This window comes from Megalobrama amblycephala, linkage group LG11, assembly GCF_018812025.1.
Source record: "Megalobrama amblycephala isolate DHTTF-2021 linkage group LG11, ASM1881202v1, whole genome shotgun sequence".
Taxonomy (NCBI): Eukaryota; Metazoa; Chordata; class Actinopteri; order Cypriniformes; family Xenocyprididae; genus Megalobrama; species Megalobrama amblycephala.
Genome location: NC_063054.1, coordinates 17935950 through 17955105, shown reverse-complemented (window position 1 = coordinate 17955105; position 19156 = coordinate 17935950). Strand labels below are relative to the sequence as shown.

Below are 19156 nucleotides of genomic sequence, written 5' to 3'. Positions count from 1 at the left end.
TCAAAACACAGATAGACAAGGAAGGAATTTAAGGCATTATATGTGTTCTCTTGTTTATCCCACCTGTTGCAATTTTAGTTAGGTTTAGTCTTGGATGCTTAAGAACTGGGCACATATACAGGCTTAAAGTAGATTAATAAAGTGATATTACAAACCACCCCCTTCATTACATGTTTGCTGTTATATTAAATAAGGTCAATTTCATAGTCTAAATGTTTGGCAACATAGCTTCCATAACAGTGAAGGTTAAAACATGGAAATTTCCCCTGGTTGCCTTGATGTTAAATCTTGTCATCATTTCCCAGCTTTTATTAGGAAAGAGACCAGAAAATGTAAACTTAATATCAAATTGCCATCATATGCCTGATTAAATGTGTTCAGGGGGTGAAATGTTTTTGCAGGTTTTCTAGAAATATGGTTCTGATTTCCTTCAAACGCCATAACCCTCCATCTTGAATTAATTATATCACTAGATCATGTATTTTGCTTTTATTACTCTAACTTGTTTTTCTACACTTAGTCATTTTGAGAATTGGCTATCCATATGAGACAAAGGAGTTTTATAAGACTTTATGAGTGTTATGATATTCGATAATCTGTTAACTCATTCCTTGATGATCCCACTGATGATTGGTTGATTTATGTGATTTGTGAACTCAAGTAACTTGAACAACTGTAACTGAAAAAAAATATACTAGAAACTTTACTAAAACTGTGCATGTTTTTCATTACAGTTGGCCAAACGGACACCATCTCCCAAAAAGAAGACAGCCCTGAAACAATTGAGGTGCATCAGGAAGAGGTTGCCCCTCAAGTTAATGGAGAGAAAGGAGACGATTCTGCAAATGCAGATGAAATTACAACTGCAGAAGAGAAGGTAGTAGAGGAAAAACAAGAGGAGACAAATGAGGTGGGCTTCAAGAAGATCTTCCGTTTTGTTGGATTCAAGTTCACTCTGAAGAAAGACAAGAATGAGAAGACTGAGCCTGTGCAACTGCTGACAGTGAAGGAAGCAGAGAGTGGTGCAGATGCAGCTGCTGAGGAAAAGAAAGAGGAACCTGCAACAGAGGAAAACAAATCTGTGGAAGATAAATCACCAGAAACCACAGAAAAAGAGCAGGAGACCACGGCTGAAGAAGTGACTGAAAAGGCAGAAGAACCAACAGACCAAACTGTAGTTGATGCCCCATCAGAGACTGAAAAGACAAGTGATGAGGCAACCGATAAATCTGCTGAAGAAATGGGGACAATATCAGAGAAAGAACCAGAGCCAGAAGTGCCAAGTGAATTGCCCACAAGTCCACCCTCTCAAGAGACACAGAGTCCCTTTAAGAAATTTTTTACTCAGGGAATCTTTTCTAACCTGCGGAAGAAGACAAGCTTCAAAAAGCCCAAAGATGAGGAACAAGTCAAAGAAAAGTGTGCAGAGGAGGACATTAAAGAAACTGAGGAGACAGCAGAGGGTGTTGTTGAGGGTACAGAGGAAGCTAAAGTGGATGCAGAGAAAGAACCAGCTGAGAGTGAGCAAGTAAAGAAACTCCCTGAAACAGATGAAACTAAAGCAGAAACAGCAGCTGAAACAACTTCCACTGAGACAGAAAAGCCACAAGATCTTAAAGTAGAGGCTGAGGCTACAAGTGAAGCTGAAACATTGACTCAGACTGAAAATGCTGAAGCTCCAGCTGCTGAAACTGCTGATGAATCCCAAGACATTGATGATGCAAAACCAACAAGTGACAAGCCAGATGTTTCAGATGAGGTGACCACTGAAGCGGAAACCCTGTCATCTCAGGAGAAAGCCAAGGCTCAGGGAAGCCCACTTAAGAAGCTGTTTACAGGAGCAGGTCTAAAAAAGCTGTCATCCAAAAAGCAGAAGAGTAAGAAAGAAGCTGAATCAAAGCAAACAGAATCAAGTGAACAAGCTGCTGAAAACATCCAGTCTTCCACTGAGTCTGCTGAGCCCCAGAAACCTGACAGCGGAGCATCTTCTCCAGAAGAATCTGGTGAGCATCTTGTAGGGGAGGTAACTCAAGCTGAGGTGGCTCAAGCGGTAGAGCCTGATGGTGAACCAGTCACTTCTGACAGTGAGAAAAAGAAAGATGGAATTTTACCATGGTCCTCTTTCAAAAAACTAGTCACTCCAAAAAAACGAGTCAAAAGACCATCTGAGAGCGAAGATGAAGCCCCTGGAGACAAACCCAAATCTTCTACCCTATCTTCAACTGAAAGTGCCGTCTTCGATGAGAAAACTGATGAGCCTAAACCTTCTGAAGAGGTACCATCTGAGTCTAAAGAAGAGTCACAGGCAGAATCTAAGGCTGAGCCACAAGTTGAGAAGCCTGAACCAGTTGCAGAGGAGCCAAAAAGAAAAATGGATACATCTGTGTCCTGGGAAGCTCTTATTTGTGTGGGGTCAGCTAAAAAAAGGGCCAGAAAAACATCTGATTCTGATGATGAAGAGCCTAAAATTGAGGAAGAAGTGCAGCAGTCTGGAGAAGAGCAGACAAAGACTGCCGAGTCCCCTCTTGTAAGCTCTGGTGAAGCTGACCATGAGAATTTGGCTTCTTCCCCTGAACCAGAAGAAGAACTTGTGTCTACCTGGGAGTCCTTCAAGAGGCTGGTAACCCAGAGGAAGAAACCTAAAGCAGAAGACAAGTCTGATGAAGCCTCAGGCCCAGAGCAGACAACCTCTGACAGTGAAATTCCCAAAGAAGAATCCTCTTTCTCTTTGAGGAAATTGATTCCACGCAGAAAGAAGAAGACTAATGGTAAACAAGAGCAGGTTTCTTCTGACGTTGGCTCTGCAGAGGATGACTCAGACACTCCAGCTGTGGTGCCTCTTTCAGAATATGACAATGAACCATCTACAGAAGTTGTGGTTAAGGCAGAGGAGGTGAAGCAGGAATCTGCACCAGGAACTCAGACAAAGGCCTCAGCTGAGGATAGATCACCATCTTGGATCTCAACCACTGTAGAAAATGTTGAGGATGAGACAGAGGGAAAGCAATTGAGTGACATACCCGAAGAAGGAGACACAGCTGCCACACCCAAGTCAACTGATAACACCATTGCAGAGGACATCGTCGAGCTTACATCAGAAGCAGTTACTGCCCTTGAACAAGTAGAGGAGACTGAAATGGTTTCTGCTGTTTCACGCGTTACAGCATCACCAGTTACATCAGGTGAGACAACTCCTGTCCCAGGTGATGGTGTAGAGAAGGAGACTGATGTAGTACTTCAAGAAGCTGTGGAAACTATCAGTGTTACCACAAGTGCCATAGCTGTCACCATGACTGAGGAACAGGAAAACGTAGTTGCCGTCATCACCGATGCTCTTCTGGTTGAGTCAGCCATTAAGGAAGAGAAAACAGTCTTGGTTGCACATGAGAAAACAGAGGCAACCGCTGTTTGCACTGGCCTTGACACTAGTGAAATAAAGGCAGTAGAAGAAGAAAGCCTCAATCAGAAGCCTTCAGTAGAGTCAGTCACAGTTGTTACTCAGGCACTAGTTACAGAGTTGGCTGTTGGAGACAAAACACAGGAGCCTGAAAAGGCCAGTGTGACTGAGGATAAGGTTCATGAGGCTCAGATAAGTGGAAGTCAAACTGAGCTCAAAGATGAGCCCTTAGAAAATGCAGTTGAGGCGAAAGCACAGTTTGAAGAGATGAAGATATCTGAAGCAGAGACTGTGACTGAACTCCAAGAAGTAACAGCAGTCAAAGTAGCGCTTATCAATGTACAGCAGGAACCAGAATTTCTTGAAGAGCCAGTGGTGACAGAAAAATCCCCTCAGGTTGAGGCTGCTAGTCCTGTTGTAGCAACTGTTGAAGAGTCAATCTCTACCCAAACTGTAGAAGTGACAGAAGTTGCTGTTGCTGAGGGTGAGAAAGTGCAAGAACTGGAGGGTGTTAAAGAGGCAGTTGCAACTGTTGAGGTAGCATCTATAGAGGGAGTTGCCATGGCTGTAATAGAGGAGGCCATGGCAACCCTTCCAGAGGTGCCTGCTTCTCAGACTGCTGGGTCTGCGGAAGATCGCATTCCTGTTGTGGCCACCACTGAAGAATTTGCAGTCATCAAAGAGGCTGTCTGTGTTATAAGCTCAACATCTGAGACAACAGAATCCCATTCAGCAGATCTAGCTCATGAAACTGTTACGGAAAAGGTTCCTCTTGTTCTTCCAACTGGTGACCACAGTATCCAGGTTATAGTGAATGATGTTGAGGTTGTATCTGCTCAAGGAGTCATTGAGGGAAACTTTGAAGTAGCCTCAACAAAAGTTAGTGTTGTGGTTGAGGAAGTTATTGAGAATGCAAAAGAGGAAACTGAAGTGATCCAGGCAACCCAAGTGACAGAGGCAGAAATCATCGAGAAACAGAGCAGTGTTATTGTGCAAGAGGTCATTCAAAATGTTGTAGTGAACCTTGCTGAGGCACAAGCAGAACAAAAAGTGTCTGAGAAGGCTACTGAGGAGGTAGAGAGCTGTACCACATCAGTGGAAGTCAAAATTGAAGAGTTCCCAGCGGTTTCTGAAATTGTTGAGGAAAAACCTTCAACAGAAGTCATTTCAGAGGAAAAAGATCCACTAGAAACAAGCCCAGAGAAACCAAAGGCATCTGACGATATATGTAAAGACGACAATGAACAAACTTGCATTGTCTCTGAGAAACCAACAAAAACAGTCAATGAAGCCATACTGATTGCTGAAACAGTCCCAGTCACTATCACAGATGAAATCCATGCTCAATATGAGGAGGTTGCCACTGTCTCTGTGGCAGATGTGCATCAAGAAACAGAGGTAACAAAAAGTGAAGTCGAATTAAAGCAAGCAGAAGAGACCAAAGAAAGTGAAGAAGGAACAAGTCAAGTTGAGTCAGATTCCACAGAAGTGCCAACAGAAATCCAGCAAGACACACAAGATTCAGAAGTTTCAGAAGCCATACCAGAAGAAAAGATGACAGAAACATCTGCAGGTCAAGACCAGGTTATGGTTGAGCAGTGTCAAATGGCACAGGAGGAACAGATTGAGACTGCAAAGGAATTTAACGTGGGTGTCATAAACGTCATAAATGCAGATGATGTACCTGTTCAAGACACTGAGACAAACATGAAAGAAGACGGTTCAGAGGGTCAGGAATCGGTAGTAGACAGGCCTCAGAAAGACTTGGAAGAGCCTCAAACGAAAGTTTCAACACAGGACACAACAAACCAGGGAGAGTCCAGAGATCCAGATTGTCAAAAGATGGATTCTAAAAATGTATCTGCCAAACTGGAGACTCCTACTGAGAAGACAGCAAATGCCATTGCAGTAGAGGAGGTAGTGGAGGAGGTCGGGAATGAGATTGAGCCTGTCTCCACAGAGGTTGTCACAGTGTCATGAGCAGGTTAGTCTTTATTAATTAATTGAAATTGATCATTTGTTATTTTAATTTTTAAATTTAAAACAAAACAACAATTATAACAAAATATTAGTGTTTTCAAAAGTAGTTTTGTCCATCACAAACAAAAGAAATAAGTTCCACATTCCTTAGTAAACTTGTCACAGTTTTTGCATGGTGCCTTTTTAAAAGCATCAATGGATCTTAGTTTTATTAGAGGTGGATTTCCATTCGGTGAGATGAAAAAGCTTTTGTTCCATGTACCAGTAACCAAGGGACCTTCGATATCAAAGAAGGAATGCCGCTGCCTGACCCTTCACTTTGTATGCTGGGTCTTAAAGGGAAGCCGTGTGAAGAGAGATGAACTTGTGGTGAAAGACCGAGTATAATTCCCCATCCACCTCCCTAATGCACTCTCTTATTCTCTTCCACTCATCAAAGCTTTCAATATGTAGTAAGAGAACCAATTAATTTGAAAAGATACACTGTATGATCAAATACAATCCTTGGGAGTGAGCAGATAGAATAAAACTTTTATGTTTTTATAATTTATGTTATTGATAGTTTATTATTTATTAAATTCAATAAGTCTTAAAAGTACCCAATGAAGTACAATGCTACCTGATTCTCCATGTCAGTTTTCATAAGAAATTATTAAGGAATGCTAGGTAATAATATAGGAGGGGCACTTGAAGGGTAATACTGCTTTACAGTAAGTCTGTTGACATTCACAGTTTTTGTGTAGTCAAGCTGCAGTCTTCATCAGATACATGTCACAATTCTTTTGAAACATGCTCACAAGGCCAATTGTAGTACGATTCATGTGTTTACATCTTTAATGAAGCCAAGCTACAACTGCATTACCTATATTAATTTAAAAAAAAATTAATTATTGTTTTAGTCTGACTTGAATCAGACTTTTAAAGTGCACATAAACATACTTGATATCAGTATTACTCATTTTACATTTTAAAACTGTTACTTGCATGCGCAACAAAAATGAGCATAATCAGAGGCAACTCCATAAAATAAACACGTGTATTAATTGATACCTATTAAAATAATTACACTGTTCAATGAGCCCTAATGTAAAGTAAGTGATCAAAAAAAGGAAGGGGATGAGAGAAGAGAGCTGGGTGTGTCTGCTAAATGTTTGATGAGTGCTAATGCAGCACTGCAGTAGAGCAGAGGCTGTGATATATAGCACCGCCGCTTGAGCTTTGGTGCAGGGCTCACTTTCCTCTCTCTCACTACCCCCTTTGCCTTGGTGACTTGTGCTGAGTCATACAACAGAGCGAGACAGTGGTTGGAGGCACAGAAGATGCAGTGCAGATGGAAAGAGCAATGTGTGTGCATTTATGTGAAATGATGGGTGGCAAAGTAACATAGCAGGATAGTAGCTTGCAAAATGTATTGCAGTTTTGAAATAGCATTTGAATTAGCATTAGCAGACGTAGCAGTGCACATGATAAATAAATAAATAAGCTTAAAATGTATTACAAAGAAAATGCTAATGTACTAGCATCTGGTTGTCTGTTTTCTCACCACTTTCCTTTTTGTCTTGCAGTCTGCATGTAAAAAGCGATCACATGACTGGGACACCGAGCTTTTCGGAAAGCAGGAAGTGAGTGGCAGCCATGGAGGACACTAAGAGACAGTGCTCTGTCCCAACTCCCAGAGCAGGAGACTAAAGTTCAATCTCTCTTCTCTCTTTCATTTAATCCATCCATTCATCCCTCTATTCCTCTTTCCTTATTTCCCTTCACTCAGCTGCCATATCACTGAGGTCTTGTGCCTCACTGGACTTATCAAGGGATGTCCCCTATTCCCACTTTACTGTTTTTTGCCAAATTGCTTCAGATGCCATGTTTCTCACATGTAACTTGCGATGGACATTTTCATTTTTTTTATTAGTTGTTGAGCAGTCTGTCGAATGGAGAGAATATGTATGTGTGGATCTTGTATGAGCTAATGTGTGTTTGTGATGTTGCAGTAGGAGGGTTGTTATTTTGTATATTCTATTTATATCTAAAATATTCTCTCAACCCTCTCAAAAACATTCTAACCTTCTAAAAACCCATTGAAATCATGATGTCATGCTGGTGTAAAATTACAAAATATTATTTAGACAAGCAAGTTTAACAAATATGGTACAGATACACCTTCTACAGCTATAGTAAATGAAAAAGTGCATAATATGCTGTGGCTGTAATGTGAAAATGAGGTAAAATTCAGTGAACACTGAAACACAATATCCAGCCATTATCATCTCCATTCTCACTGTAGATATACCACTTCTCTGTCCCTTACTGTGAAATGTTGTCTTTTTATTATGTATATTTATCATGCACAATCACAATGAACGATTTTACCATTGATGCGTGACATTTGAGATTTTAAGAGTCTGTTTAATTCTGCTTTTAGTGGTACCCTGTGAAAATAGATGATCACGATGATGATAAACACCTGCATGAGTAGGGAGCGTTTAAAAAAGGACGCTTTATTGTCCTCAACATACATGTGCACTTCACTGTTTGACAGCCTTAGCGAAACGCATGTTTTAACACCTAAAATGCACCTGAGGAAAGGTAAATTGTGAGGTAATTGTGCAAGGAGAACTGTATTTACGCCATCTATTGTTAAACTCTCCGACACAAGTCGTCCAGTTACACATGGTTTTAATTTTCACAGATAAGTGGGTATTCAGTAATATAGAGTAGAATATTTTTCGCATTTCTAATCTCCGTACCAAGGACTGTTGTTTCTTTGAAAGACATGTAGATGCCTTATTGTCAGTCTCTTTGAAATTAGTAAAATTATAGCCATACATGCAGACAGGATGACAAAAAAAAGCATTTCAAAATATGCAACGAGTGACAGTTGTTGCATATTTGGTTGATGATGGTGGCAAACTGTAAAAGAAAACATTTAGACTGTCGTTCAGACTGGACAGCATTATCTTTAATAGAAAAACAGCTCTGCTACTACTGTCACGCTTTGAATGAACAACCCACTCACATTCTTTTCTTAGCTTTTTATAATACAGTCTACTGTGAAGCTCTTTAACATTTGTACAAATTGTATACCTATGTACCTTAAGTCATGTTGTAATATTAACAAATAACCAATGAAAGCATTAAGGAATGTTATACCAGTAGCATGAGCCTCACTTCTTTTTGTATTCTTCAAGCTGTTAATAGTATGGATACAGAATCATGTCTATATTTCATTCAAATAAAGCTAGTGTAAATCAAGCTGACTATTTTTTCATTGTCCTTTCTCTGTTCTGTTCTGTTTGTGAGTGTGTATCGGCCAGATGGTGGGAGGATACAGAAAATGCAAACTATGGAGTAAATATAACTGTAATGGCATAAGTAAAATACTGGGAATATTTAAGCAGGGTAAACATTAAGTTCAATACCTTATTGCAAGTTTTGGTGTAGTGGCACCGCAATGGTGCCATCTAGTGGCTCACATATGAACCCATGCTGTTTTCCTTTTTAAAAAAATCAGCAGTGCAATCTCATAATGTTATGTATATTATAATAATTTATACTATTATGTGTGTCCCTCTGACTGTTAATTTTACATGGTTGGAGAGTACAAAGGCAAATTATTTGCCCTGTACAAAATTGCCTCTAACAGAGAATTGCTTACTTGTCTTACAGATGCCAAACTTCAGCCTTTTTAATATTCTCTAACGCTCACTAAGGCTGTTTATTTGTTAAAAAAAATAGAAATACAGTAAAAATATATACAGTGAAATATTACAATTTATAAAACGGTTAGTTCCTGTCTTTGATTCTGATTGGTTAATAGCTGTTTTATTCACGATAAAACACGGCTATGACCGCTTCACCCAATGCTTCTGTGTATCACTACACAACGCCTTAAGCAACTACTCTTAGCAACGTAAACTGATATTGTTCATTGAAGCTTACTGTATTATGTAGAAGAGTACTGTGAGAAAGAGATCAAGTGAGCGAGTTTGTTACCTACATTCAGATTTAGCATTTTCCTTCAGGTCAGTCCTATGTATAAAAGCTGTGTAAATGTCCGATGTATTATCTTGTCCTTTTAACAGTTAAGGGGTTTTCCCGTGACTGACAGCGCTAGTCAAAGTATTTGTCAGTTGTGTCTTGTTCTGTGTTCACGACAATTCACTCTTTTCAGTGTAAAAGTCTTCACTACTGACTGACACATTCATAAAGAAATGTAAGAAATGTAATTTCTGTTGCTGTTGACGGTCAGGGACAATTTTTTTTTTCCGGCGAAAGGAAGGTTTTTAGTGAAACTTTGCCTCAATGAAGGTTGTACTGATACATATTCTTGGCTTTAATATTTGTATTGTGTGGTAACCGTTTTATAAAAGCAATAAGGTACGAGAGGCTGTGCTATATCGTGAATAAGTTATGACTGAAGGGCGTTGTTAGGCAGATGCAAAGAGTACCTTAGCTTACTTCTTATTGGTTACCTTGTACCTTACGTAAAATAACCACATTCTATTCTATTTTAAAATGTAAATATTTTTGTATTTTTTATAAATTTGCTGAATAAATCTATTTCTTTTAAAAATCATGCTCAGCCCAAACTTTTAAACAGTAGCGTATATTAAAGAAAACAAAATGCACACTTCAAAAACATAAGGATTTATTATCATTATTCACAATGAAAATGCAAAGGAAGTATTTTTTTCCAGAGACAACTGTTCATGTTCCTGAGGAGCGAGAGATCACAGTATGCTTGCCTTGGCTTTGGGGTTTGTGCATTTGAGGGGGCACCTTTACCCCTCTCCTCCCCTCCCTATAACTGCCTCAATGGGTAACAACTTGCATATGTACAAATAATAAAGAGTTGTAACAATACTACGGAAAAAAGGCATGTATGATTACATATAATTTGGACAAGGCCTCCTGTCCCTTAACATCACAATTTAAAAAGAAAAGAAAAGAAAAAAACCTTAGTTGTAACAAAATGAAGCAAATGGTCCTTCCTGGGCTCTAATTAGCTATTCAGTAGTAACAACTCACAGTGCTCTTAAAATATATTCCTAGAAGGTCTTTACAAAGAGAAAGATGGAAGAAATAATATGCACTGATTGTAAATTGCCCTGGTTTAAAATAGATAAAAAAGAAGTTTCCTGATGTAGCACAAGTATAATGAGAGTAGTCAGGGATCTTTAGTAGATATCAGTGCTTTAACAGCATGACCTCACTGTCAGTTTCATTAGAACATAAAGACAGCCAATGCAGAGATGACAAATAAACAGACAATTGTGCTACACTAAAATGGATAATATTCTACAGTAAATGCATCGATCAATATACAACCTTTGAGATTATAAAATTCTTTGTAAATAAAGCACTGTACATAAAATTAGAAAAGTTATATAAGGCTCAAAAATAAGGAATTTAAGAACATACTCAAGCAAATCATTTCATGGCAAAATTAAATCTGCGAACAGTGACAGAAATATCTCCCTTCAAGCTACCTTATGTACATGTGTACGATTGGCCACAGTGTATTCTAAATTCACACACAGTAACGACTTTGATTAAACACACAGCACAACTGTAAACATGTTGAACCACAGTGAGAGCAACACAACCAGATTGCTGATGAGCTACTGCCGCCAACCAATTTTACGGACGGCATGGATGTTTATCATTTAGGTGGCATTGGCACAATAACAGAGGTGAGCAAATGTGAAATTACAAAAGTGGATAAGTAGGCAAATATATTGTGGGTCACATTAAGTAATCTGGCACTGCATAAAGGTTATCTACAATTACACCTTGCGCTTGCTAACCCAAAGCATGTAATAAGAAATTAGAAACAGTGACAGAAAGAAAAACTTCAAGATCTGTGTAACTCCTCAGAGGCACTGGAAGATAAAGTTGACTTTGATCCTCGACCCTTTGATGCAAATTTCAGGTTAGTCTGATATTGCATGTATGAAACCGGTTGAGGTAGTGAATACATTTCTTAAACCAATATCACATTTAGCTGCTCAGAAAATGACATTTCATTTAATTTTTCATGGAGGGGCCATACAGAAAGACATTTTGGTGCTATGCTCATGAACTAAGGATTTTGTGGATTTAATTTTTTTAATATTCTATGGAGTTACCAATCCAACCTAATGTGAAGTCTAGACAGATCTGCACTGAGACGAACGCAGGATTCCAGCAGTTCACTACATCCTTTTCCTGTACAGTTAGACAGAGGAAGAGCTTTAACCGCAACACAAACTGCAAATGACCCGACTAACCAACAAAAAAATCCTTGAAAGAAATATAGAATGAAGCAGGAATTTGAATTGTTGGACTAAACAGACTGTAAATCTGTTATAAATATAATAACCAAGTGTTAAAAAAGAATAACACAGAAAGCAGAAGTACTTTTCAGTAGAAGTAAAATCCCCAGGAAAAAAAAAAATATATATATATAACAGAAATTTTGATCTGTAGCTTAACTTCTGATCATAATTTACCCACAATTCAAACGCAATACATTAAAAAACAATATTTTGAAGTGGATGAATATGGAACTATTCCACAAAGACCTCCTCTGTTTTAATGGGTGTCATCAACGGCCCACCATTGGATGAATCCGAGCCTTCGTCTTTGGCCAGGTTGTCACTGTTCAGCCCACTGACGCCCATTTCTCCAGCCACTCCGCCCGAGAGCACCCCCTGGTTGAAGCACAGGTGCTTGATCACCTCATTGGGGCTGGAGAAGGTCATTTCACACACATTGCATTTGTACGGTCTCCCTGACGAGCCCAGAAACAGCGCCTCCATTTGGCTGGAGTCATCTGCTGCACACAGCTCCATGCTCTGTCGGTCCACCATGGTGTACGCTGGTTCCGAGCTCAGATTCATGCAAACGTGCCGCGCCGCCTGGTTGGCCCGGCAGAAGCTTTTGCCGCAGGCGCTGCAGCGGTACGGCTTGCCTGTGTGGATGTACATGTGCTCTCTCCAGTGGCTTTTCTGGATGAACTTACGGCCACAAGTGGAGCACTCATATTTCCTCCGCTTCACTTCCCGCTCCATGTCAGCCGCACCCTCTAGGTTGTCGATATCAGCAATATCGGACGGAGGAGGCGTGTCCGCCTGGGGCTGCGCAGTGTACAGGCTGACTGCGGTCGTTGTCGGGACAGGCATGGCGGTTTCAGGATGCGGCGAGTCTTTTGAGTACAGATGCTGCTCGCCGTCACTGGGAACGTCTACAATGATGGGAGTGGCTGCAGCGGCTTCGCTGCCTCTGAGAACTTCCTCCACCTCTGGTGTAGCAGCACCTCCAGTCGCCATGGGGGAAGCCGCACCGACGGACTCTAACACAAGGGGGAGCATAGCCTGAGTGTGCAGAAGCAGGTGCTCTCGTAAGGTTCCTCGCTGAGTAAAGCGGCCCCCGCAGACGTGGCACGTATAATGCTTCCTCAGAGAGGCGTTTCTTCTCATGATGCTGGGCTTCACATGTAGAATGGTGTTGGTGTTTAGGGAACAAGACGGGGCCTCTGCAGATGTTTCCATTTCTGTGCCTTCCCTCACAAACTGACTGGTGCTCGCAGATGCTTCTACCTCCGTTTCTGACAGGCCGTGCCTGTGCTTGGATCCAGGACGCGTCAGTGAGGTAGCTTTGTTTGTGGTAACGCACTTCCCATCGAGCAAACCGCCACCTTCTAAGTCGAACGGCGAGGAGAGATGCGTTCTCGCTGAGAGGCGGTTTGTGAGTGTGGCCTGTTGGTCTGATATCTGAATGCCATAAAGAGAGGATGACAGGGGAAGGCTGACCTCAGGGTGTGTCTGAGTTGCATGGCTAGCCAGACTGGCTTCCTGAATAAGAGGGTACGCATGGAGGAACTTGACGCCCTGCTCCAGGCGAGCTGGGTCGATAAGCTGTGTCGCCAGTTTGCCGGTGTACATCAGATTGAGGAGGTAGCTGAAGATGTCGGGCTGAATGTCAGCAGGCTTCAAGCGAACGCAGTCACTGGTTGAGAAGACAAAGAAACAGAGATTCAACGTCAAAAAAAACACACACCAATCTTTGTGCTATGGAAGTGCTTTAATACTTGCTTATTAGAAAAGAGCACATTTTAGCACAAATGTTCATTGTTCATTTTAAGTATTTATTGTGCCTTAAAATCAAAAAACACATGTTATAGTTCTTAATAGTACTAACATGCACAATCTATTGGTATCCATGATCAATACTGGATATTTGTGCAGTGGATAATTGTGTTCATTTCCTGTATTACATTTTACATTTAGATTACATTTGCCATCATCTGATGCTCACTTCACTTTAAGTTGTTAATATTTAAAAACACTAATTCAACAATAATGATAAATGTAATCTTTAAGGCTGGAATACACAATTTTTGCTCAGATATTTGCACCAATTTGCAGTCTGGATAGTTATTGAACAATCGATATTTGTCAAAAGGCAGAGCCACTCTTTTTTTTGAATTTGTAGATTTTGCAGAAAATCATGTGCATTATCCAACCGTCTCCATTGACTTTATATTGCGTGAAGCTGCCTGCTTGTCATTTCTGACATATAACAAAAAAACAGAACGATTTTTTTTTAAAAACTGCTATGTGAAAGGGTGTACAGAAAACAAGCTTAAAAACCCAGAACCAAAAACAGAAGCTTTTATAAGCTGTCGACCCCACTGGAGGGGAACGTAATTGGCGACAGGAAATTACAATATAAAAAAACTGACATTTGGATATTTGACTTAATAGTGACAAAATGTTTACTGCACACGTAGGCATATTGAGGCATACTGAGTGTCAGGATCCCAAAATTTACCCATTCTTCCTGCTGATGCGTCACATCTTATTGCCTGTATCCACTTTTGTCTCCTTAAAGGCGGTTTGGTAGCTTATAAAAACTTAGTTCTGGGTTTTTTAGCTTGTTTTCTGTACACCCTGTCACATAGCAGCGTTTAGACATTGTTCTGTTTTTTGTTATAAGTCAGAAATGACAAGGAGGCAGCTTCACGCAATACAAAGTCAATGGAGAGGGTTGGATAGCTTTATTGGAAAGGACAGTGTAGAGCTGGGAATCAAACTCTGGTTGCCGGAGGTGCAGTTGTGCTATATGTTGGAATGCCATAAGGCTCCGACACAATGCCAAGTTTGAACTCAGCAAGTGTATGATGCCTAGTGTTTTAAAATGTGTTCAGATTTGAAAAGTCATGTAGAATATTAAAGCCTTTAGCAAATGAATATCCATTTCAAACTATGATGTAATAATGTTAGAGTGCGTAAATTCACTTGTAGCATTTGAAATTAATGATTTTTGTTTTTAGTGATTTATTTTTAATTAATTTAGACAAAAAAAGTATAGAACTGTAATATTGGTCATTTATTGGTTATAACATGAGAACACATCCCTAGTTTAGGCACAAATTGGGAATAAAAAAAAAAAACATAGAAAGCTTTTACCTGTCCTGGTGTATAAACAGCATTCTGAAATAGTTCGAGAATGCGGCCAGTACGGCCTTGTGTGCTTTGAAAAAAACATCTCCAATGGCGACCGTGCAGTCACACAGGAAGCCAAACTCCCTCTGTGCGTTGAGCTGCTGCAGAAGGATAAGACCATGATTGGCCAGTTCCATGCTTCCACCTACACAGAAAGGGCCAGAGATGACAGTCAACTTCCTGTCTACTACAGACCACAATGCACCAAAAAAAGACTGAGTGAAAGAGGGCTGTTAAGTTGTCTGTTGACATGGACTTAATCAGCAGTGAACAGCCGTAAATTTGATTCTAACACTGTTGGATTTAACAATAAGCTCAACTCTAATTTACACTTAGCATATGAATATTAAAACCAGTACTATTTTCTTATTCTTAGGGTTAAGGATTTGAACAAACTTTAAGCCTTGACCCTAAGCATTACACTTTGGCACAAACTCTTCCCCCACTAAATTGAACCTTATGCTGTGTGGCTTGTTTGGGAAGATGTGCTGTTGCTTTAAGCGATAGGATTTAATTACAGTGCTTTTAAGGCACTCTGATACAGCATTTGATTTACTAAAGTCTAAAACCTAAACACTAATTATTTTGCTTCTTTAGACTGGCAAATCTACTTCCCATTCACATTTAAGACTGAGTAATTCCTATTGATAAAGCTGAAGGAAGGTTTCGCCGAGTATGCATTCTCCAGACATTTACAAACAGAAAAAACTGTAGATGGAGTGTGTGGTTTTCATATTGACCCTCTGTTTAAAACTTTTCATATTCTCACAGGATATATCTTGAAACATTTTCAGCTACATTATCTGAATATTTTCATATCACAAGGTTAAGATTCATTAGAAATTATATTTAAGACAACTGGTTATTCAGATAGCAAAAAGACACTCAGACCAACACGGCCCCAACAGAATGGTCAGATACAGCCAAAGGCCAAACATCTGAGGCAACCTTTGAACAATGAACCCAGATCCCTGAGGTTATTATTATTAACCCTCAACCACCAGAACCAGCTCAGCAGCCTCTGTGCCTTGAATGTCCATTAGCCTAAGGTCAATCACAGGCTTTGTTTGTCACATGACTAGCTCTTCAGCCAGCATTCCTGAGGCTACTTCCACTTAACCCTGCTTGGGTGGAGAAAGCAGGGTGGAGAGTCCATAGAGCCTACAGACTCACCGTCAGTGGCCTTTGAAAGCATTGGTTGTAACGTCACATAGCTGTGTGTAAAGACTGGGGAAAAAGCATTTAAAAAAAAAAAAAAAAAAAAACATTAAGTCAGATCTGCACCAGTGATTTTGGACTATTCTGAGACCTACTGGCCTGGATGCATGAAGTTTGTTTAAGTGCTGTTGTTTCACACCAAAGCAGTTTGTGTATCTTTTGTTTTGTTCATTGTCATCTATATTTTTTGTTTTTGTTTACAACACATACACATAAAATAATTATTTCATAAAATTAATGAATCACAATAATTTATTGTATGTTATTGCTATTCGTGCGATATTGGTGGCACGCTCTATGAAATGTAACGCTGCTTTGTAAAGAACTTGTAAACTTTGTAAAGAACATTGTCTGAAAGTGATATATGAAGTAATAATAATAAAAAAGCTAACCAAACCAACCAGCTACAGGGCGAATCATAGCATTACAAAATTTTATTTGAAGCAAAAATTGTATTTGAAAATTGGACTAAAGTAAAAAGGTACAAGAGATAAAGTGTATTTAACAGCTTTAACAATAGAAAGAGCTACAATGTCATGAAGCATTGCAAATTAGATAATCGAATTAAAAACAAAAGGGGAAAAATATAAAACTACTGATACATTCTGTTTTTCAGCAACAATAACGTAGGGAAATAGGCCTATTTGGACACAGAATGAATTGTACGTCATTCGTGGAGCTTTGTGGGAGTGGGCTAGCATTAAAGAAATATTTTGGTGCAATTTGCTTTTCGTGATTCTCTGTTTATTGGAGATTCCTCTGCAGAATCATGTATTTTTTGGTCCAGAAATTTTACTGTGGAACTTGTTTAAAATTAAGTTTAAATAATGCAGACTGACTGCTTCACCAAAAGCATATACCACTGACAAAAATCTTGTAGCTCACAGTTGGTCTGTAAAGATCTATAAGTTATTGTTAAAAATAAATTATTCTATGGAGAAAATAAATGGGATTTTTACTTTTCGGAACTGAGTGTTGCACTTTACTGCTCATTGCATGTGATCATGTGATGTCAACATGGCAGCACCAATGAGGAAGTAGAAAAAAACATCTTTTTCTAAAAGACTGATATGTCGTCTGAGTGTACATAATTTCTAATATTTCACAAAAGTCTGTTCATTTCTTTTTGGTGTAAAACGTTTTTAATTAGAAAAACGTATTTGAGTAAATCTTTAACTTTAGTTTTTTACTCAAAAAGTCACCCAGCTTTCAGCAATCATCGAGATTTATCTGAAAATACAAACAGTGACATGACTAATTTTATCAAGTCATTTATAAACCGTTTACAGGTGTTTCCTGGTACCGACTATATATCAAACGAGCAATGCAGTTCCTCATAACTTCAGTTCCAAACCCAAACCAATCGCTACAGCTTCAACTTGCTCTCATTGTGGTTTGTAAACTAGCTCCTCCCACTACGGAGACACGTGGAACGGACAGATCTCCCGCAGAGACCGACCACTTCCGCAATCTGTTTTCCTTCGCAAATAGAAAATAAACCGTCAAAAACTGAAACGTGATGACTGATACGATCACGCGCCGAAGCTCGCTACTCGACCAGCACATGATCAAGCGACCTCATCTCGAATATAGTGTAAATTAACGACGATATAAACCCAGAACGGAGCGCGCATCAGAGAAGGGAAGCAAAAATAAACGGAGCTTCGTGAAACGGACACACACACACACGGGGGGAAGGGGTGGTCACCGAATAAATAAACTAAAAAACAACAAATACAGAAAACGCACAGTAAACGATAAAGGTTGATGGGTGTAAACACACACGTACCTTTCCTCCGCTAGAGCGTGTGGAGCTCGGTGAGTCGTTGTCTGTTACCGGAGGACTTGTCCGTTGGGCTCGCAGCTGCTCTGTTCCTCTCAAACGCAGCATTGGCGGCGATGGTCGTCGGTGTTTTCCGGTCGGGTTACGTTACAATCACATGACTGTCTAAAAGGGCTTAAAACAGCGGTTGTAAAACCCACTTCCCTGGGATGCCAAAACAAACGGTCTTTGGCGCTAAGAGCAGCTAAATGAGTGCACTGCTGAACGATACGCGTGTCGTTCTCCTCGTGTGTTCACGGTGCGGCGGAGACGAATGTTGAGTAATCATTCAGGGACGACAAACGTTGGTGAACGTTACACATAATAGGATTTTAGTGGAGTTGGATAGCCGTAGGTCACGCTACCCACCCCCACATGAAGATAACGTATCGAGACAGATACATGCAGCAGGGCTATTTGCATTTCAGTTGACAGACTGTGCACTTTTTCAGCCAAGAGAAACTGGCTCACGAGAAATGCGCGTATTATTCGAAGAACGATGATATCACACCCACAGGCTATGAACTTAATGAGGTATATATTACAACAGTATATATCATTTAGCTTAAAAATACATGGGGATATTAATGGAGTTTTTTGTTTTAAATAGCTAAAGCGAATAAATATGATATAAATATAATAAACCCACGTTTATTTATTCGTATATTAAAAAGTGTGTGTATACAAACCAAAATTTATTCAGACACCTTGAACATTTCATTCATTAATACAGTTTATTCACTATAGTTTCAAAATAAAATAGGACAAGATCTCAGAGTTAAACTGTGTCAGAAAAAAATTAATCTTAATTATGTCAGATAACACTTGAGCAAAACATGGTCAGGTCAAAGTGTCTGAATAATTTTTGGTTCCAGATTTTTATCAATTTTACTGGTAGTCCACTGTATGAAAGATTTTGGGTATAATATGTCACAGTTTACTTCATGTTGCTATCCTCACGTACATTAATGAACTAAAATGCTTACATAGTCTCCTGCACCCACTAGTACAAATATATAAAAAAAAAAGTCTGAATAATTTTTGGTTTGACTGTGTGTGTGTGTGTGTATGTATGTATGTATGTATATATATATATATATATATATATATATATATATATATATATATATATATATATGGTTTAACAAAATTAATTAACTTGATTATTTTAATTTGTGCAGGTTTGGTCCTCCATTGGTTGACATGTTTAATGTATTTGCAACAAATGTTATTAAACATTGTTTATAAAAT

General features: G+C 39.4%; 2 protein-coding genes across 3 annotated transcripts in view; one reads left to right on the top strand and one right to left on the bottom strand.

The window, feature by feature from the left end:
* Window positions 1–8629, top strand: part of akap12b (A kinase (PRKA) anchor protein 12b) — a 47137-nt gene extending 38508 nt beyond the window's left edge. For both annotated transcript variants that reach the window (XM_048206464.1, XM_048206465.1), the window contains 2 exons: window positions 735–5381; window positions 6943–8629. In XM_048206464.1, coding sequence (XP_048062421.1) covers window positions 735–5377 — 4643 coding nt within the window. In that variant the 3' untranslated portion in view covers window positions 5378–5381; window positions 6943–8629. The remainder of the gene's footprint in view (window positions 1–734; window positions 5382–6942) is intronic.
* A 1379-nt stretch (window positions 8630–10008) lies between these two features.
* Window positions 10009–18421, bottom strand: zbtb2b (zinc finger and BTB domain containing 2b). The gene is made up of 3 exons (XM_048206463.1): window positions 17873–18421; window positions 14830–15010; window positions 10009–13366 (listed from the first exon to the last, which is right to left on the bottom strand). The coding sequence occupies exons 2-3, from the start codon at window positions 15000–15002 to the stop codon at window positions 11926–11928; spliced, it is 1614 nt and encodes a 537-aa protein (XP_048062420.1). The 5' UTR covers window positions 15003–15010; window positions 17873–18421; the 3' UTR covers window positions 10009–11925.
* Window positions 18422–19156: the final 735 nt, after the last annotated feature.